Raw genomic sequence first — 20,472 nt, forward strand, 5'->3', positions numbered from 1 at the left:
TCCTGGGGATTTGTGGACTGAGGGAGGCACTGGCTGCTCCTCTGGCCAAGGGGAAGGCTCCTGTGCTATTGCCATGAAGGGAACACCTGGAATTACTGCCCTGGGAGCCCAGTCCGGTCCTTCCAGTGACTGGGGGGCACCCAGAGGGTCTTTACACGAAATGAAAATGACATCCTGGCCCAGTGCATCGACAGCAGGATTGGACACTCCTGGCCAAGGTGACCAGTCCGTGGGAGTCGCACCGGTGACCATCCAGGGGGGATTTTAACTTGGAGACTTGCAGATTTCAGCGTGCAGAAGCTCCAATTCTTTTTGGCACCTCTTGTTTAAATGTCTCCCCACTGGAAGAGGTCAATTAGTCTTTTTACTGACCTGACTGCCAGAGGCAGGGAAAAACAATCAGCGTTCCCTGAACGCCTCCAGCACTTCCATGTCCACCTGCAAGGAGTGGCCGATGGGCAGGAGCCTGCCCAGAACAGGCTCAGAGATGGGGCTTTCAACCCAAACCATTCCATCATTCCATGATCTCTGCCTGTATTGATGTTGCACTGTTCCCTCTCCAATTTAAATTCCCAAATTTAGATGATTTATTCAAGGAATCATTTTAAAATTATTCAGGAATAAAAAGGGGTGCATCAAACATACAAGAATCATTCCTACACCCACCAAACCATTCTTAACTGGAAGCCTATTCCCTCATCTCTGTCCTTGTTTTGCTTTCCTGGAAAACCTTGTGATCCCAGAGTCTCTCAGAGCGATGTACTGGCATTACTGGAAGGTTTGCTCTCTCAGAGAGCCTGGGGGATTTACAGCACTTGTTCCTCTGCATCTTTATCTTTTCATCAGCTTTCCCCTGGAATGGTGCTGTGGGAGAAGCTTGGAATTACCAGAAATGGATCAGGTTCACATTTTTTCCCCACCATTTTTCAACTATTTTGAAATGTGCCCAGGAACACTGCTGTGAAAGGATCAATCAGAACATCCTGAAAGAGAAAACCACCTCCAGCAGGAGCCAGAATGATCCCATTTCTGTTCTTACCTGGTCCTGCCAGAGCTCCCAACAGCCATTCCCATTCCAAAACAAGAGCTATGGAAGGCATTCCTGCTGTCCGTGAGGGTGAGGAGGCAGTTCTGGATGTTCTTTGCTGTGGAATCAGACAACAAACAGAGTGTAAATGATCTTGGTGGTCCCTTCCAAGCCAAACCAGCCCGTGATTCCACGCGTGGATCAGCACCTGTCCCAGCTCCATTCCAGAAACCTCCTCCCACTAACCCAGAACTTTCCTTTGTCTGCTCAACATCAGGGATTTGCTGCCAAGTGCCCCGGGCAGGGGATGCCTCAGCCTTCCCTGGGACCGCAGCATTCCCTGGGCTGCCTCAGCATTCCCTGGGCTGCCTCAGCATTCCCTGCGCTGCTGTTCCACGCCCATCCCGTGGTCCAGCGCCGTTCCGGGCTGCAGTGCCGGGCTCTCCCCACGGGGCGGCAGCACCGGGAGCGAGCAGCCCCGGCCGGTCCCGCTGTCTCGGGGCAGCTGCGCCTTTAACCCGCCCTGAGCCGGCGGGGCCGTGAACACAGCGGGCACAAACGCCACCGCTCCCCTTTATTTCACCCTCAGAGGCACAGGATCGCAGCATTTCCTGGGCTGCAAGGGACCCACAGGGAGCATCGAGTCCAAATCCTGGCCCTGCACCCCAAGAATCCCACCCTGTGCCCGAGAGCCTTGTCCAGACCCAAACTCTGCCCCCAACACCCTGAAAACACAGCGGGGCTGGGAGAAGGATGACCATGGAGGATTTTATATAGATCTCCTTGTACGATCGTTATATAGTATCATTAGATAGTCCACCAATCAATGTGCTCCTTATACATTATGTTCCTTACACCTCGTTATAGATAATCCAATAATCAATGTGTTCCTTACACCACGTTATAGATAATCCAGTAATCAATATGTTCCTTACACCTCGCTATACATCGTCACACGTCGCCTTCCCAGCAGCGGCTCCAGTGACCGACCAGGACCCCTCCTGACCCCCCCTTCCCATTCCCGCACTCAGACCAGGTTTCCTTCCCGGCTCCACCCCAGGATTCCCGCGGCAGTCTCAGGTGTCTCTTTCTTTCCACAAAGCAAATTCTTCACAGCAACACAGAACCAGCCCGAGCTGGCCCCTCCGGCGAGCACCGATCAGCTCATTCTTACCCCAAACTGTTCATTTTCTCCCCTGCAGATTAACCCAGATTTTACCCCAAAATGTTCATTTTGTCCCCTACAGAATCCACCCCGGAGCGACGCCTTGGGCCCCGCACGGCCGAAGCAGCTGCGGTGTCCCGTGCCCGCAGCTCCCGCTGTGCCAGGACAGCAATCCCTGTGCCAGGACACCCATCCCTGTGCCAGGGCACCCATCCCTGTGCCAGGACAGCGATCCCTGTGCCAGGGCACCCATCCCTGTGCCAAACACCCATCCCTGTGCCAAACACCCATCCCTGTGCCAGGACACCCATCCCTGTGCCAAACACCCATCCCTGTGCCAGGACACCCATCCCTGTGCCAAACACCCATCCCTGTGCCGGGACACCCATCCCTGTGCCAAACACCCATCCCTGTGCCAAACACCCATCCCTGTGCCAGGACACCCATCCCTGTGCCAAACACCTATCCCTGTGCCGGGACACCCATCCCTGTGCCAAACACCCATCCCTGTGCCAGGACACCCATCCCTGTGCCAGGACACCCATCCCTGTGCCAAACACCCATCCCTGTGCCAAACGCCCATCCCTGGGCCGGAATACCGATCCCCCGCGGCCCCCGCCGTCCGCTCGGGGCTGTCCCCGTTCCCCGCTCACCTCCGAGCCCGGAGCACCTGCCCCGGTGCCCCCGGCCCGGCCGCGCTGCTTCCCGGGCTCCCCGCCATTGCCGCTGTTGGCTCCGCGCCTGCGTTCCGGGGGCTGCGGCGTTTCCTTCCGGGCCGCGGCCCTGGAAACACGAATATATTGGTATTTTCAAACCCTATGGCTCCGTAATCAGAATTCCTTACAGTCCATATCCTGTCTATAACACAGCAGATACCGGGTTTTATTTCGGAAGCAGTTTTTAAGTACATTACTATTTCTCAATACATACAGAAAAGGGAATATTTGCAGCTTTCAGTATTTTACACACAAAGCCCCTCATGAATTTTCAGGCATTTTGGGGCTGTTACCTCCCTTTTCGGGGGGCACCTCACCTGCGCCCCCTCATCCCTCACTCACCTGCTCCCCCCTCCCCCACCACATTGGGGTGTCCCAAGGGACACCATCACCCTCCAGACTCCCCGACCCCTTTTTCCTCCCATCCCAGACAAGGCACAAAACGAGTCCAAGTGCCCTGGCCAGCAGCTCGATGCTTCCATAAAGCCTTTTCCACACGCGCATCCCCCCAAAAATGGAGGAAAAAATCAAGGGAGGGCAGGGCAGCCCCCCAAAGTCCCCCCAGCTCCTGTCCGGCGGCTGCCCCAGGCACAGGGAATGCCCCCGAGGATGGTTCCTCATCCTGGATTGTCCCATGGGACACTGCAAAGTGCTTGAGGAGGGCTCAGCACCCAGCAAACCATCCATGTGTTATCTGCAGCATTCCTATCCTGAATCCAAATCCAGCCCTGGGCCAGTTACTGGGAAGAAAGAGCTCCCTGTCCCAGTCAAAGCCAGTGCAGCAGCCAGCACACCCTGACCCTGCTCATCACACAGCCAGACACCTCCAGAAGGATTCTGTGAGGGGCAGGGCCAACACTCCTACTACAATCCCGAAAATGAACAGGCACTGCCTTCCCACCACCTATGAGCCCGGTGACCTTATGGCAGCGGGATAAGAAACCAGTTAGATGGGAATTTCCCTCTGTTATCCCGAGGTGCCTGTGCCTGACACAGGCATTGTCCTTGAATTGCTTCCCAGCAGTGGCCAGTATGACCTTCTCCACCATTTTTCCTGGTACTGAAGTTAGATTATAAGGGCTGGAGTTTCCTGGAAAAGTCCAAGTGGGATACAGCTGGAGAGCGCGCAGCCAGCATGGACCTCCTCAGGCTTCCAGGACCTTGGCTAGATAATTGAGGAGGTTCCTTCTGGGACATACCAGGATGAACCCCATACAACATCACAGCCTCGTGAATACTGAAGTGGTCCAAGTGGTCCTCAGTGATCCCAAATGGAAAACCACCGTCCCTCCTCCCCTGCTGGATACACAGATAAGCTACAGATAAGAGAACACAGATAAGGGCAGCTGTGGGCGGGTAGGTGACCGGAGAAGGACACTGGGAACAGCTAAAAGCAGAGAGGACGCCCAGAGAGCCCAATTCCCACAGGATTCTGCCATGCTGAGTGGGTCAGCCTGCTCCAGGAGGATGCTTGGTGTGGCTTTGGGCATCGGGGTCCTGCTGGCCCTGGTGGGCTGCACAGCCACTGAGGGCTGTGGTGAGTGTCAGCCACCCACGGAGAGCCAGGAGAGACCACGGATGGGACACGGGATCCTGGGTCTGACCTCCCCTCTCCTTCCAGTGGCCTCACAGGAATTGGTCTCGCAGCTGCTCCAGCGCTTGGAGGGATCGGTCAGTCTCAAGGAGGAGGCGAATCCCAGCGTCCTGCTGACCATGAACCTGGCTGGGGGGGACAGCGAGGGTCCCATCCACAAGTGGCTGCTCCAGGAGATCAAGGAGGAGGCGGTGAGGAGAGCCCAGAAAGGTAGGGAGGCAAAGGAGGGAAGGCACCCACTCCTGGGAACCCAGGTTTCTGCCAGTTCTTGGGGTGCCCAGCCCAGCACACCGTGGCTGCCCTCTTGTCCCCACAGACATGACCTCGGGACAGGTGGCTCTGCACGTCCTCGCCCTCCTCTCCTCCTGCCAGGACCCCCAGCGTGTCCATGCCCTGGAACAAACCCTTGACCTGATCCGTGTCCTGCAGCAGAAAACAGATGAGGAAATGGCCAAACTGGGTTTGTTGGGATTTGGGGGCCTGGGGGTGTCGCTGTCCCCACACCCTGCCATCTTGCCACTCTTTGCTTTGCAGAAGCTGATGGGATTCCCAAAACTTCCCTGTACAGCGTGAGCCTGGACACCCTGGCCCTGTGCCTGGCTGAGGCGGGCGGTGCCCAAGGGCCATCGGTGGCCCTGGCCAAGCAGGTGCTGAGCCCTGAGAGCCAGCTCTCTGTGGGTAAGGGACCACTCTGCTCCCACATTCCCACTGCTGGGGTCTATCCCGGGGCTTGGAGGTGACCCCAGGATCCCACAGACACCCGTGCCATGGTGGCACTGGCGCTGGCCTGCGTCTACGACTACGTGGAGCTCCATGACGTGCGGGATCTGCTCCGGGAGGCACTTTTCACAGTGAGCAACGGCTTCCTGGATGAGCAGGAGAAGAGGAATGGCATGATCGGGAATATCTACAGCATGGGGCTGGCCCTGCAGGTAGGGGAGGTGCCAGGGGAGTGGGGCGTCACAGCCAGCTGGTCCCATTCCCAGGTGCGTCATTCCACCTCCCACCCGCTCCACAGGCGCTGGAGGTCACAAGGAAGTTTTACGCCCCACGGCAGTGGGATTGTGCCCAGGCCTTCTCCGTGGTGTCTGCCCATGACTACCAGCAGCCCACAGCCATCGCCCAGGTGCTGCCAGCCCTGGTGGGCAGGTCCTACCTGGATGTGGCTGGCCTGGACTGCGCTGCCACCAAGGGTACGTCCCCAAACAGACAGTTGCCCCTATCCCCAGTTCTGGGGACACACAGCATTCCCAGAGGTACCCTGATCCCACCTGGAGTACCCCAGACCCCGCAGGGATGTGCCAGATGCCCACCCTGCCGCTCTCTCCCTACACAGCCCCCATCCAGGTGCATTACTCCATCACCAACACGCTCCAAGGGAAACACTTCCACTACTCCACCTCGGTGACAGTCCCAAGTGGCTCCACACTGCTCCGGGTGATGGAGGTGGCAGCAGAGGAGAACCCCGAAGCCTTTAGGTGAGAGCCAGGGCGGCTTTGGGGTGGGATTTGGCATCTCCCCACCCAGCTCTGAGCCTCCTGACCTCTCCCGCAGCTTCCAGACGGAGCAGACCTCCTGGGGTGCCTATGTGACCTCCATCCACGGGCTGGCTGCCAGCACGGAGGACAGGACCTACTGGCAGTTCCTCAGTGCTGGGGACGCCCTCGAAGAAGGTGGGGGGGCCCCAGGGAGGTGTGGGGCCTGTGGTGGGGTCTCCTTGTCCCAGCCTCACTCATCCCACTGCCGCAGGGGTCAGCACCTACAAACCACACGCCGGGGAGCACATCCAGGCCGTCTTCAGCACCTACTGACACCACCAAGACACCCTGGACCCCGCCACGGAGCAATAAAGTGCCATTCCAGCATGTCCCTGTGCATGCGTGTGTGTGTGTCCCTGGGAGAAAACACAGCTCACATCCCTTCCTGCTGAATTCCGTGAGCGCAGCTCCTCTCCTTCTCTTCCCAGTGCCGTGCACAAACACAGCCTCACCCAAACTCCACAGAGTCAGTTCCCCCCATGCATCAACAAAGCCTTTCTCCAGCAGCCACAGGCACGTTCCTCTGGCCACGCTCCTGTGCTTCAGCTCAACCTATCCTGATCCCCACAGAGACTCCCCATGGCATTAATCAGATGCAATTATCTCTGTCTGATTATTACAATCCTAGTTAGCATCCGCCTGAGGCCACCAGCTGGATTTTGCCCTGGAAATCCATAGGTGGTGGCCTGGGCTTGCAGCTGGGTCACCAAAGGTTGCAGCTGACTCTAATCCCGATTCTGTGACTGTCTCTGGCCAGGAGTGACCAGCACCTCCCAGCTGAGTCCAACTGCTCTCCAGCCAGCCCCATTCCCTACTCCCACTGGCCTTGTCCAGCCAGCCCTTCAGCCTGGACCTGCTCCCAGCTGGACCCTTCCCACCCAAACCATTCTGATTCCACAGACACCATCTCCAAAAGGAGCTGTGAGGGACAGGATCCAAACTCAGGTTCCTAACAGCCCCAGAACAACATCCACCACCTTCCATCATCTCCAGGACATGTGATCTTATGCCAGACATCAGACTGGCCAGACAGGACCATCCCATGCTCAACCCACGGTGACGGTGCCACCCTCCAGGCCCTTCTGTTACCACATGGATAAGCTGGCACCGTGTGGCAGTGTAGGAGCAGGTGTGGGAAATCAGGTGCTTCACTGGAGATGGCATTCCTGCCCTGTGCCATGTGGGATGTCCCAGGTTCCCAGTCTGCCCCTCTTCCCACGCCAAATCCCATCTTGGTGCAGTTCTCCATCACCAACAGGCTCCAGGGAACCGGGGCTGTGATGTCACACAGGTGTCCCCGCCCGCAGCACTGTGACATCAGCGCGGTGTCTCCACAGGACACGTGCCACCAGCCCCGGCTCCCAGTGCGGCCACGATGGGATGTGGGTGAAGCCATGAGCGTCCTGCTCCCCGCGCTTGTCCTGCTGGTGGCCACTACGGCCGTCCTGCTGGCCGCCCGCATTCGGAAGGCACGGAAGCGCCCCGGGAGCCGGGCCGGGGGGTCCCGGCGCGGCCGAGCAGCCCCAGGGGCTCCCGGCTCCCCCCCGGCTGAGGAGACCCCTCCGCAGGGCGCGGCTGCCCCCGGGAGCGCCCCGTACATCCCCTGCGGCTGCGGCCCCGGCTGCGCCCCCTGCGCCACAGCGGCCCGGGAGCTGCAGGACCTGGTGACGCCGCTGTGGCCCGGGGTGTCCTTCCCGCGGGACTCGGAGATGTGGCAGCTGTCGTGGGAGGACCTGGAGCAGCTGCTGGAGCGCGGCCGCCTGCCCTGCTGCGCCTCCTCCAGCTCCTCCAGCTCCTCCGGGAGCCCTCAGCCCTCCAGGAGCCGGCGCACAAGACCCCTGATCCATCGGAAAACATCCGCCACTGGAAAAGGCTCAGTCCTCCGCAGAACCCGACACTGGTTGAGATCCTCCACCCTTCCAAGAATGTCCATCCCTCGGAAAGGCTCCTCCATTCCCGCCCAGACCCTCTGTGACCTGTGTTGTGCTCCAGCTGGAGCCTGGCCCGTTCCTGCCAAGAAGCAAGTGGAAGTGTCCTGGAGCCACCGGTGCCCAATCCATGGCTCCCCGGATCCTGTGGTGGAGCCATCTGGGAATACTCTCCGCACGCTGCTGGACAAGAGACTCCAGCGGCAAAGGCAGCCGTTCCCATGTGCAGCGTGCTCCCTGGAGCCGGCTGTGAAGGACAAGGCTAAGGGAGATCTCCACACCTTGGATATTTCCAGCAAAGGTCTCCATCCCTGCCAGAGCCTCCACGAGATCTGCTGGACTCCGGATGGAGGAGCCCACACGGACAGGCCTCCCTGCCTCGGAGCTGTGGCTACGCACAGAAACCACAAGATACCCACGGCCAGGAAAAGCCTGGAAACACAACCTGCCATTCCAGCAAAGCGTTCCCAGGAGCAAGTGGCACGGCAGGAAGTGTCCTGGAGCCGCTGCTGCCCAGTGCACGGCTCCCAGGACACTGCAGCAGTGCCACAGGAGAAGACCCTCCGGGCGGCGCTGGACAAGAGGCTCCAGCGGGAACAGGAGCACGCCCTTTTCCAGGGAGCTCTCAGGAGGTGGCTGTCGCGGCTCAGGATGCAGCTCGTGGCAGCAGCTGGCACGCTCCGTAGCTTTCTTTGCGCTGAATAAATCAGGCGTTTCCCCAAAAGCTGTCTGGGAATTCCCACTGTTCTGGTTTCCACTGGGACAGGGCTCCTTTCTTCCCCGGAGCTGGCACATGTCAGGTTTGGATTCAGGATGGGAATGCTGTGGGTAACACATGGGTCATGGTCCAGCCAGCCAAAAAACTGGGATGAGGAAGTCAAAAACTCAATTTAATTAGAACTAAGAGGTGGAACAGGGGAAAAGGTGGAAAAGTATTCCAGTTTTCCCATGGGGAGACTGCCCACACCTGCTGACCCTGAGAGCCCCAAATCCCCCATGCCCTCTCTGATCGGCTCTGCTGGGTCCCTGGCTTCCCACAGCACCTGCTCCTGGGATAAGGAGGGGAACTGGAATTCATTAATAATAATAATATCCAGTGTCTGAAGCAGTGGGAATCTTTGTTTGGAATGAGAAATGGAGGAAAAACTGAGTGAAATACCATGAAGCACCAGGTCGGGAGAGGGTGACGGAAAAGCAGCTTTTAGAATTGGTAAATTTCCCAGACTTATTTCCAGATATTATTATTTTAAAATCATTTTTTATCCCTCCACCACAAAACCATTCCTGTATTTATGAAGATATTTGGAGATAAGAGGAATACTTAATTAAAAAACTTCTGGGGAAAAAAAACAATTATGGATTGAAACATTTAAGAGAATCCACAGCACGGAATCATAAATCCCAGTTTTAGCAATATTAATGGATAATAAATATGAAATATTAATTTCCCCACAAAGCAAGCCAGCTTCTTATTTTCCAAACTGGCCAAGAGCAAACTCACGGATTTTTGATGTCTACGAAGCATCCAAAGAGCTCAAAACTGGATTTCTCCATGTTCCAGACTGCACTTGGTTTGTTGGCTGTTACGGAATTCCCTCTAAAACCGGGATTTTCATTTGAAAACATGGTTTAAGCCACTTCTCTGGAAAAAGAGAAACAGTGTCCTTGTGTTCAAATTTTATTCTGGAAACAAAACCCAACCTGTGGCTCTGACACGCAAAAAACCTACAGAAAATACAGAATAAAATAAGAAATAAGAGGTTTTCATTCCCATCCTGGGACCTGGAAGTGTGTACAACACGGAAAGATGCCTCTGGGATTCAGGGACTGAAGAGGCTGCAGTTCTAGGCTTATGGCTACTTTTAGTTTTAAGCATTTCTAAGCAAATTTCAGGCTGGGAGACCTGCAGTCTGGGCTCAGCTTTCCTTGGATTACACACTAAAAGCGGGCCAGGACACTGCTGGAATTGAGATAACAACTGGGTTTTGAATAAGGAGAGTGACCACGAAAAGGGAAGGAAAAACCTTAATAAACTCTCATTTTAAGGGAGAATTTTACCTCATTACTTGAAGCCTCCTTCCCAATTCCAGCTCGCCTTCCACTCCTATCTTCCCAGTTTCTGCTTGCATCTACCTCTTTTGGGATGGATGGGATCAGCCTGAAATCTAGTTTGTCCTGAGTCTGCTCTGCAGCTGCTCAGCTTTGGAATTCTGAAATCTGGGAGTGTTTGTGCCTAGCAGCTGTTCCACTCTCCTGGCCTCACCCATTCCTTCCCAGCACTAGCACGCAGCACTGACACACAACTGTCTGTCATTCCTCTAAAATTGCTCCTTAAGCCCCCAAAAAACCCAGTCCCAGAGGTCTGCGGGTGCCCAATCTGGTTATTTTCCCTTTTTAGTCTTTGTGGCTGCTGCACTGTTGGGCTTGGAGTTGGTCTTGGCTTTCTTCTTGGCCGCTCCCTTGGGCTCTGGCTCCTTGCGCTTGGCCGAGGTGATGGACCCGGTGACCTTGAAGAAGTCGTCGAGGCGGCCCTGGGTGCTCCCCTGGCGGCTCTTGCTCAGCCTCCTGACGCCGTTGCGGATGCGCTCCTCGTTGAACTGCTTCTCCCCACACATGAACTGCACCAGCTGCTCCTCATCCGGCTCGTTCCACTTCAGCTCCACGGCGTCGGGATCGATCACGTCGGGCTCCAGGAAGAGCTTCTGGGCCTCCCTGTGCAGCCAGTTCTCGGGCAGGGGGTACTTCTTGGTGTCGAGCTGCTGCACGATCCTCTCGATGGATTTGTGCTCCCGGATGAGCTCCACGGCGCGCTTCGGCCCGATGCCGCGGATGCTGGCGCAGTAGTCGCAGCCCAGCAGGATGCACAGGTCCACAAACTGCTCCCAGGTCAGCTGCAGATCCTGCAGGATCCGGTTCAGGTGGAACTCCTGGATGGGCAGCTTCTTGGTCTCGCTGGCCGTGAGGTGCCGCATCAGCACGGGGCTGCCGAAGGTGAGGCAATCCATGTCCTCCGTGGCAGCGGCGTACACCTTCCCGGCCTTCACCAGGGTGGCACAGCTGGCCTCCGCCTCTCCGGGTGCCTCCACGTAGGGAATTCCCATCAACGTCAGCAGCTTCTTGCACTCCTGCGTATGCTGCGGGGTCACCTTGACCAGCCTCTTGCTGTACTTCTCGATGTTCTCCTCCTCCCCGGCCTCCTGCGCTTCCTGCAGGTGCTTCTCCGCCTCGGCCCGCCGCTCCGTGCGCTTGGCCAGCTCCCCGGATTTCAGCTGCGGGGGCTTCCCGTCGAACACGTACACCGGCTTGATGCCGTTCTCCACCATGCGGATGGTGCGGTAGAACATTCCCATGAGGTGGCTGGTGGTCTCCCCGTCCTCGTTCTGGAGCACGTCGGCTCCCTGCCGCACGGCGATCAGGAACTGGTAAATGCTCATGGAGGCGTCAATGGCCACTTTCCGGCCGAAGTAGGACTTGATGTCGTTCTCCCGGATGGCCCCGGGAGCCACGTCGGCAATAAGCTTGGCCAAGCCATGGATTCCCATCCTGGGGAACAGAAAAGGGGATGCTGGGAGCAGGCTCTGCCTGAGGACTGCTGGGCCACCCAAGGAGGGGGGAGCAAAGAGGGCAGTGCTTCCCCGGCAAACCATCACTCCAAGGGCTGCGGCCTCTACTGGCACCCGTTATCCCGAGTCCAGCCTCAGGCCACCCTTATCCCTCACCATACACCCCCCCCGGGCCCATCCTTACTCCCTTTCCTACCTCTGCCCCTCCCATCCCAATCCCCCTCCCCAAAATTCGATTATCTCCACCATTACAACCATGCGGACCCAATCACCTTCCTATTCTTATCTCCCTACCTCCCAGCTCCCCAGGCCTGCCATCAACCCCTCTTCCCTCCTCCTCAGATCCCCTCTTCCCTCCTCCTCAGATCCCCCGCTCCCCCTCAGCCGCCATTGCCCCCTCAGATCCCCCGCTCCCCCTCAGCCGCCATTACCCCCTCAGATCCCCCGCTCCCCCTCAGCCGCCATTACCCCCTCAGATCCCCCGCTCCCCCTCAGCCGCCATTACCCCCTCAGATCCCCCGCTCCCCCTCAGCCGCCATTACCCCCTCAGATCCCCCGCTCCCCCTCAGCCGCCATTGCCCCCTCAGATCCCCCGCTCCCCCTCAGCCGCCATTACCCCCTCAGATCCCCCGCTCCCCCTCAGCCGCCATTGCCCCCTCAGATCCCCCGCTCCCCCCCAGCCTCCGTTACCCGGCCGCTCGCGCGCCGCCGCTCCCGCGCTCCGCCGCCGAGCCCGCCGGGAGCCGCCGCCAGCCAATGGGGAAGCGGCTCGCCCTCGCCGCGCCTCGTTCCCGCCCTCACTTCCACTTCCGGCGGCGGAGGGGGACGGACGTGCGGCGGCGGGAGCGGAGCCGACGTGTCTCAGAGGGGACCGGCGACATGGTGAGGGCGGGGATGGGGGGACCGGAGGTAGCCACAGGGGGCCCGGCCCGGTGGCCGCCCGGCCCCGCTGAACAGCGCCGTGTCCCCGCAGGAGCTGGAGGCGATGAGCAGATACACGAGCCCGGTGAACCCGGCCGTGTTCCCGCACCTCACCGTGGTGCTGCTGGCCATCGGCATGTTCTTCACCGCCTGGTTCTTCGTGTATCCCCGCGGCTGAGCGCGGGGGAGGGGGCGGGGGGTGCCGTCCCCTTGCTGCGCCTCCCAGTCCCGGATTATCGCCCTAATTCCCGGGGCAGGGGAGCGGGTGGGGGTCCCCTCGCCTTGCTGTGCCTCTGTTATCACCTTAACCCCCGTCCCGGCAGCTACGAGGTGACATCCACCAAGTACACCCGGGACATCTACAAGGAGCTGCTGATCTCGCTGGTGGCCTCGCTCTTCATGGGCTTCGGCGTCCTCTTCCTGCTGCTCTGGGTCGGGATCTACGTCTGAATGCCCCGGGGGAGGCTGGATGGGCGACTCGGGGAAGATCTTTTTATATTTCTTTTATATTTCAACGAGAAAACGCCTGGAGCAGGTGTGGTCTGCGGCAGGCAGTGACCCACAGGTGAATAAAAGTGGCTCTGTGACACACGTGCCTGGGGACTCCTGGTTTGTCTTCTTTTTTTTGTTTTTTTGGTTTTTTCCACCTGGCTTTTCCAAACGGCTTGGATAGAATTACGGGGGTGGAAAGGCCCTCTAGGATCACCCAGTCCAACCACTCTTCCAGCACTGCCAAGGCCACCACCAACCCGTGTCCCCAAGTGCCACATCCACGTGGCTTTTAAATCCCTCCAGGGATGGGGACTCCATGCCTGGAGCCTGTTCCAGTGCTCTAAAACCCTTTCCATGAAGGAATTTTTCCTAATGCCCAACCTAAACCTCCCCTGGTGCTGACTGAGGCTGTTTCCTCTTGTCCTGTCACTTGTTCCCTGGGAGAAGAGACCAGTCCTACCTGGCTCCACCCTCCTGTCAGGGCGTTGTGGAGAGTGAAAAGGTTCCCCTGAGCCTCCTTTTTTCGATACTGGCACAAGATCCAGGTGCCTTGGGATATGGTTATCCCAGTGTTATCCCAGATTGCAGTGCTGTGTGTGGTCACGAGTGTTGCAGTGCCACCTTGTGTCCTGGTGCAGCCACGCTGTGCAAAAGAAATCCTGAATCTGCTTTTAAGCCCTCAGCTGCCTTTGCCATCGCATCCCCTCACTCCTTTTTTTGGGAATGCTGTGCCTCTTCTCATCCCCAACCAGGAGTTTTGCGGCCCCTCGCTGGATGTGCCCTTCATTAATTCCTGAACTACCTGCCTGGCCTAGAAAAAAGGAATTGATTGATGGGTCTTTAAGAGGCAGATTGGAAGTTTAGCCCAGCTTTCAAACAACTCCAGTTCCAAATCACAATTCAAGCCCCGATTTCCTATTTGGGATGGAAGATTTCCTTCTGTGGACTTTTGGATCCTTCTGGATCTGAGCCTGCCCTCTGACGTGTGAGCAATGAGGCAGATTTTCTTGTTCCTTTGTTTTTCCTTCCTTTCTCCTCTTTTCCCCTCTTCCTTTCTCCTTTTTCCCTCCTTTTCTTCCTTCTCATTTTTTTCTTCTTCCTCCTTTCTTTGTCCTTCCTGCTTTCTTTTTCCTTTTCTCCTTGTCCATTTAACCTTTCTTTTCTCTTTTTATTTTCTTCAGTTTTCTCCTCCTTCCTTCATTTTCCCCTCCTAGTTTCTTTTCCCATCTTCCTTTCTTTCCCCTCCTTCCTTTCTCCGTTTTATCCCCATTCCAAAGAACCATGACTGGGCATATCCAGAAATTTCCACCGACTAAAGACCAGGAATTTCCTCCATTCTGTGGGCAGTTCTACAGCCACTCATCTGAGTTGTTCGGGAGGAAGACACCAGGAGCCATCCTTGGATACAAAGCAGTATTTATATATTTTATTCATATGGGCACATTTACCTCCAGCATAAAACAAAGTCTAAATAAGCAAAACAAAACAAAACAAAAAAAATCCGGGGAATCCGGAGACTCAGCCCTCAAATTCAGCAAAATATAAATATAAATCAGGAAGAAAAGAGGGAAACCACGCTTGTTCCCCACAAATAAAAACCAGGAATCAATAATAACCTGCTACAAATGCAACTCTACAAACTGGCTGGCAAAATACAGTGATTAAAGCTGTGGCAGCAACATTTAAACCAACAAAATTAGTGCTTTACGTGGTGGTTTTTTCCTTAATTCTTCCAGTGGTGCCATAGTCTCTATTTACAGGCTTTAAGCTCCAACAGTAGGACAGAAGAGTTGGGAATTTGCTTTTGAAACAACTCCCAAACAGCCTTGTTTTCCACCCTTTTGTCTTCCTTCCTGCCAGGAATGTCTCTTTGCCGCTGGATAGGGAGGGATTTCGCCAAGCTGGAGAGGTCGGCTCAGAATTCCCTCCTCCCTCCGTCGCACGCAGGGAAAGGCCTGATTGTGAACTCTCTTGGTACTGATTGGGGACAGGGAAAGGGCAGAGATGCGTTTTTGGGGGGAAATCCATGCACACAGCTGTTTCCACGGGCCTGGAAGCAATTCCATGACTCCTTCATTTTAGAATTCTGAACCCCTTTTGAGCTCGTTGCTGCCTCGCTGGGAAGCAGCCGATGGATGATTTTTTTTCATGGAATCCTGGAACGGTTTGGGTGGGAAGGGACCTTAAAGCCCATCCAGTCCCACTCCCTGCCATGGGCAGGGACACCTCCCACTAGTCCAGGCAGCTCCAAACCCATCCAGCCTGTCCTGGAACGCTTCCAGGGACGGAGCATCCAAAACTTCTCTGGGCAACCTGTGCCACTTTAAGACATAAGGTACTACTGACGCTAAAAACTTCATCCTGAATCCCTGTCCTCTCCTGATCCCAGGGATTGCTGCCAGCTCCGTGTGGGTGGGGCTGGCCTCGGCACTCCAGAATCGCCACATCCCAGTTAAACCGCCCGGGGCAGCGTTTCTGAGGCAGCATTTGGGAACCTATGTGGGAAAACACTGTTCCCTGGGGCTGTTCCATAAGGAGAAAGGCACTAGGGATGTTTTTTCCGAGCCCCCAGGCACTTGGTTTGTCGGGGATCTTCCCTAAATCCCATGGCTGAGCATCCTGAGGCCACCTGAGAGATCTCAGCTCCTCCTGGGCCACCGCTGATTGATTCCTTCCCTCAGGAGTGGGGTGGGATGTACTGGGGGGTCTTGGCTGAGGGGAGGGTGATTGCAGGCTCTGGCCCCCCAACATTCCCTGTTTCCCCCTCCAGGGGCTTTTATCCCAGCTCGGCATCACTCACCTGAGGAAGGACGTGCCAGCCTGGGCCACTGATTGCCAGGGGACAATGAACCTGCCAAGGAAGCCACTTCCCAGTTTACAACCAGGAAAAGCCACTCAGGGCAGGTGGAGGGAAGAGCACTGAGCTACATCCAGGTGTTTCCTTCCCAATTTCAGGGAAAACCAGAGAATCCTGCTGAGCACTGAGCCCCCCTGCTTGTGCATAGCCTTGGGGCGTCCTGTTGTTCTGCTGAGCTTCCCCAAATTGGGTTTTCCAACTGCTTGGCTGCTTGGAATTCCCCGCTCGCCCACTATTCCCTGCTTCCCAGGATTCAGTGGATTTTAGTAACTGTAATTCAGTGTTTGCTGCTTCCAGGCCTTCCCTACAAACAGTTCTTGGGGGCAGATGCCAACTCCAAGGGAATTCTAGGGCTGCTTTGCTGGGATAAGCTCAGGAGGGGGATGACGGGAGATAAAACCAGACATGCCCAGGAACCATCACTTCACCTGGACAAAATCCACCTTTGTTTTTCCGGAGCAGCTTTAGAGTGTCCTTAGGATCAGCATGCGGCATTCCCCCCTCACTGTTTCCTCAGGGAAATCCATCTTGGAATAACCTGGAGGTGGCAGAGCCTCCAGGAACACAGACAACTCCTTTGTAGCACAAGGAGCAGGACGGGGAGCAGGAAGCACAGGGAGCCACTGGGCTTTCCCACAGGACACACGTGGCTCAATGGGGCCAGAAGGAAATCCCCGCTTTTTTACGGCTTAAACCCCACAAGAATTCAGTAGTTTAGCAAGTTAAGGACTTGTAACAGTAAAATATCCCAAATCCCCCCAGCACAACTCTGTGAGGGCAGGGACAGCCTGCAGCCACTGCCATCCTAACTTTTGGGAGAACACCACCCCGGTCCCGAGGCAGAGATCCCGCCTGGATGCAGATCCCGATGTTCCCAGGGACTCAGCCTTGCTCTGCAGGGCAACTCCAGGCTTTGCCAGGGCTGCACATCTGGGCAGAGGTTGGCATTGGCTCCAGAGCCAACCAGGCAGCTCCGCACACGCCGCTTCCAAGCGGACAAAAATGGATCCCACCACGCTTAACGTGGGTGAGTCCCGGTCATTTGTCAACCCTGGCCTGGGGACAAGAGTCCCCAGGCACGGCATGGCCCCAGCAGCAGCCTGAGTGGGGGTTTTATCCATCCAGACCTGGATATCCCACATGGATATGGGATTTAAGAGCACAAAGAAGAGGGGCAATGACGTCAAAGCTGCTCCTTCTCCGGTTGTTCCCAGAGGAATGTGTCCATTGGCAGGTCCGGGAGTCTCTGGGAAGTCTGCGGGAAGTGGCCCTGGGCCGAGCAGAAGGAACAGCAACTCCAGTGTACGACTTCCAGTAGGTCCAGGCACAGCCCTCCTTTCCAGGCCAAACTCCAGCGTTTGCCTCTCGGAAAGGGCTCCAGTGTTGAAGCAATTCCAGTGTTGTGAAGAACTGATGTGGGACATAGGGAGCACCAGGATGGGGCTCCCACCCCTGGAAGGAGCATCCCTCTGGGATGTGGCAGAGCTCAGTCTGGTGTGCTACTTCCAAATCCAGTGTTGGAAGGGGAGGGGAAGTGATGGAGGAGGACACAAACATCCCCATAAGGGAAGGAGAGGGATGTGGGATGCTGGGAATCGGTGCGAGGTCCCCCCGGGAGCCACCACAGGGCTGGTGGTGGCTTTTAGGTCCTGTGTGTGCTGAGCTTCAGTGTCTCCAGCCACCAGCATTCCAGCTCCGGAGCTGCCGCAGGACACGGGGATGAGGTGGGGCTGGGGGCCAGCAGAGCAGGGAATTCGGGAGGCTCCCAGTGGCACCAGTCCCCCTCCTGTCTCCAAGCAGAGGGCACTGGTGCTGCCGGGACTCACTCACAGAGCCAGTAGAACTGGAAGTAATAGTCAGTGAAGAGGTGTCCCAGCTGCTCCGGGGAAGCGCCGCAGTCGGCTCGGCCCTGGGAACGGGAAAAGCAGCTTAGAGAGGGGTGCGACTCCAAGGGCGGAATTCTGCCTGGATTACAGGCTGGGGCAGGGAAAGATCATCCTCCCACCACCCACAGGACTCTCGGTGCCACGTGGCTGCCAAACCTGCGCTTCCCACATTTCATAGATCCCACACTTCCCTCCTGCCACGTGGCCCTGGACAAGCTGCGAGTACTCACCGGCTGCGCCACTCGGAAGTGGTAGGAAAACTCCCGGAATGACAGCATCACCAGAGGCCAGCGGTGCGTGGTGTCCTGGGGAAGGAAGGGGGAGGGCTGGAATGAGGTCGGGGACAAGCTTGGGGAATGTTCTCCAGGCCGGATTTGTGAGGAAATCCACGGCCTCGCACCGTGGAGTGACCCACGGATATTTCCTGGAGCACAAGTGGGATGAGGAAGGGCTCTGGGAGCTGGGAAAGGGGCTCAGCCTGGAGAAAGGGAGGCTCTGTGGGGACCTTCTGGCTCTCCACAACTCCCTGGCAGGAAGGGGCAGCCAGGTGGGATCCGACTCTGCTCCAGGGGAGGTTTAAGTTGGATATTAGGGAAAATTCCTTCATGGGAAGGGCTGCCCAGGAGAGCAGAGCAGTCCCCATTCCTGGAGGGATTTAAAAGCAGTGTGGATGTGGCACTTGGGGACATGGTGGCCTTGGCAGTGCTGGGGGAAGGGTTGGACTTTTCCAACCTCGAGGGGTTCCATGTGTATTTTGTGAGTTGTCCCCTTCTCCCTACCTGTGCATCCGTGGAGTCAGTGGAGCTGTTCCCACTCACAGCATCCTGGCAGGGATCACTGGAGACAAGGCCACAAAGGGAGACGGACACAGCGGAGGAGGAGCTGGGAAAACAGGACACCATGAGAGCCTGGAAGGGGGAACGTCTGTCCCTTTCCCATGGAGACACCGTGGCCACATCAGCCACTCCAGGGGCTCCCAAAGGACATGATCCACGATCCATGAGCACTCACTTCATCTCCAGGGTCAGGTTGGTGTTCACGGCCGTCTGCTGGCTCACAGGGATGCGGTAGCTGAAATTCCCAGTCCTGGGAACACAGAGAGGGCGTTAGATGTCACCAGGCGGTGGGAAGGCCGGGACAGGACCCAAAATCCCTGGCAGGCTGAGAATTCAGAGCAGAGAACTTCCCAAATGTCCCAAGGATGAGCCCACCACCAAACACAACCCCTGAGGGAAGGCTGGGAGCACCAGCTCCTCTTCCCACGGAGCGACATGAGGTGACGGCAGAAAACACCCAAAAAAGTCTTGGAAAAACTCCCAGATTTTTCCTATTTTCTGCTCCCACAGTGCTGCTGCCACAGAAGTGCCACCAAGGTGCCACAGCCAGCCCTTCCCGCTCACCTGCAGGCGTCGGCAGCGGCGCAGTACTGGGAATGGATGGCCAGGTTGATCTCGAGGATCCGGATGGATTGCAGCACCGGGCTTGGCCCTGCCGGGGGGAGGACAGGATGTTTAGGAACAGCAAAGGGTGGAAAATCCCGAGGGAGTAGGCTGGGAGGGGAGAGCAGGTGGGATGCACGTACCATCCATGCCGGGCTGCTCCGTGCGGGGCCGCTCGCTCACCGGCTGCCGGAGGCTGCGCTGCTGCCGGGAGTTGCTGCGGGAGAGCGAGAGGTTGGAGATGTACTTGGATTTGCCCTGGATGTGGGAGAAGGGGGAGGAGGGGCTGGCATTGGGGCTGCTGAAGCTCTGAGACCTGTCAGGAGTCTTTGGCCACTTGGTGTAGGAGGTGGATTTCCCGGCGATGCCCCTGGATTTGGCTTTGATATTTGTCACTGGCAGGAGGGAGGGCTGGCTTTGGTCTGTGGAAAAATGGGAGAGAAGGTTGTGCTGGGAGAGGCTGGGACGACCGGGATCACCCTGTCCCCATCCTGATGCTTCCCAGATTGCCCAGAGAAGCTGTGGCTGCCCCATCCCTGGAAGTGCTCCAGGCCAGGTTGGACAGGGCTTGGAACAACCTGGGATAGTGGAAGGCGTCCCTGCCCAGGAACTGGATGGGCTTTAAGGTCCTTTTCAACCCAAACCATTCCAGGATTCTGCGCTTCCATTCCCTCTGTGCCTGATGGAGCGGTGATAGAATGAGGAGGGAATGAGGTCAGGCCTCAAGGTAGGGCTGCTCAGGTGAGCTGAGCCTGGTGTAGCTTCCCATGACATTTTGCTGGCAACGTGGGAAGCTCCAAATCCTTTCCAGCCCCCACATTCCCCTGGCAACAGGATCTGAACTGCACCCCATGGGCAGAGAAGGATATAAAGGATATATCCAAGGATAAGGATGGAAAGGGTATCAGCTGTTAGAGAGCTTCCAAAGGAGTGGGATGAGGATGAGGAAGGATCTGGAGGGGAGAGGGAGCTGGAATTGTTCATCCCAGAGGAGACCTTCTCACAAGGAGCAGGGCAGGGGACACGAGGTGACACAAACCTTGCAGATGCCCCAGCATTTCTGGGAATCTGGGCTGGCCCTCACCTGTCCGGTTGGTGGCATGGGCAGGGCTGATCTCCGAGGGGATAACAGAGGAGACATCAGTGGGAGCAGCAGAGCAGCACAGGGAAAAACAGGGAGGGCTGAAACAGGCCAGCACACCACGACCGGGAATGCCAAGGGCCACTCCGTGTGTGTCCTCCGGGGCTGCAGGGACACAGGCAATAAGTCAAGGGATGGAAGGGGAGCAGCACCCGGTGTCCTGCAGCCCTTCCATGAAACCAGAACCATCCCAAGCCACCACCCA

The 20,472-nt window shown here is 57.0% G+C and overlaps 4 protein-coding genes across 4 annotated transcripts in view; 2 read left to right on the forward strand and 2 right to left on the reverse strand.

Annotated features, from left to right (window-relative positions):
* Window positions 1-4,375: 4,375 nt before the first annotated feature.
* LOC309573901 (cobalamin binding intrinsic factor-like) lies at window positions 4,376-6,313 on the forward strand (the record flags this gene model as incomplete). Its single annotated transcript, XM_082283155.1, has 9 exons — window positions 4,376-4,445; window positions 4,530-4,712; window positions 4,819-4,962; window positions 5,037-5,180; window positions 5,259-5,434; window positions 5,521-5,758; window positions 5,839-5,980; window positions 6,057-6,175; window positions 6,252-6,313. The coding sequence occupies 9 exons, from the start codon at window positions 4,376-4,378 to the stop codon at window positions 6,311-6,313; spliced, it is 1,278 nt and encodes a 425-aa protein (XP_082139281.1).
* Window positions 6,314-9,434: 3,121 nt separating this feature from the next.
* On the reverse strand, window positions 9,435-12,273 carry FEN1 (flap structure-specific endonuclease 1). The gene is made up of 2 exons (XM_082283023.1): window positions 12,222-12,273; window positions 9,435-11,511 (listed from the first exon to the last, which is right to left on the reverse strand). The coding sequence occupies exon 2, from the start codon at window positions 11,508-11,510 to the stop codon at window positions 10,350-10,352; it is 1,161 nt and encodes a 386-aa protein (XP_082139149.1). The 5' UTR covers window position 11,511; window positions 12,222-12,273; the 3' UTR covers window positions 9,435-10,349.
* A 14-nt stretch (window positions 12,274-12,287) lies between these two features.
* On the forward strand, window positions 12,288-13,046 carry TMEM258 (transmembrane protein 258; the record flags this gene model as incomplete). The annotated part of the gene is made up of 3 exons (XM_082283024.1): window positions 12,288-12,413; window positions 12,505-12,614; window positions 12,776-13,046. 3 exons carry the CDS (start codon window positions 12,288-12,290, stop codon window positions 12,900-12,902), a joined length of 363 nt encoding a protein of 120 aa, XP_082139150.1. The 3' UTR covers window positions 12,903-13,046.
* Window positions 13,047-17,623: 4,577 nt separating this feature from the next.
* The window catches only part of MYRF (myelin regulatory factor), a gene marked incomplete at both ends in the record, with an annotated part of 40,900 nt that continues 38,051 nt past the window's right edge, over window positions 17,624-20,472 (reverse strand). Inside the window, 7 exons of the mRNA XM_082282982.1 lie at window positions 17,624-17,710; window positions 17,918-17,992; window positions 18,467-18,569; window positions 18,699-18,773; window positions 19,088-19,175; window positions 19,270-19,548; window positions 20,211-20,372. Of these exons, the coding sequence (XP_082139108.1) occupies window positions 17,624-17,710; window positions 17,918-17,992; window positions 18,467-18,569; window positions 18,699-18,773; window positions 19,088-19,175; window positions 19,270-19,548; window positions 20,211-20,372 (869 nt within the window). The remainder of the gene's footprint in view (window positions 17,711-17,917; window positions 17,993-18,466; window positions 18,570-18,698; window positions 18,774-19,087; window positions 19,176-19,269; window positions 19,549-20,210; window positions 20,373-20,472) is intronic.

The sequence above is a fragment of the Coloeus monedula genome (assembly GCF_965178545.1).
Source record: "Coloeus monedula genome assembly, chromosome: 6".
Taxonomy (NCBI): domain Eukaryota; kingdom Metazoa; phylum Chordata; class Aves; order Passeriformes; family Corvidae; genus Coloeus; species Coloeus monedula.

What these genes read in the sequence shown, in the direction of transcription:
- FEN1 (XM_082283023.1), bottom strand. Translation starts at nt 11,510, where the DNA reads ATGGGAATCCATGGCTTGGCCAAGCTTATTGCCGACGTGGCTCCCGGG.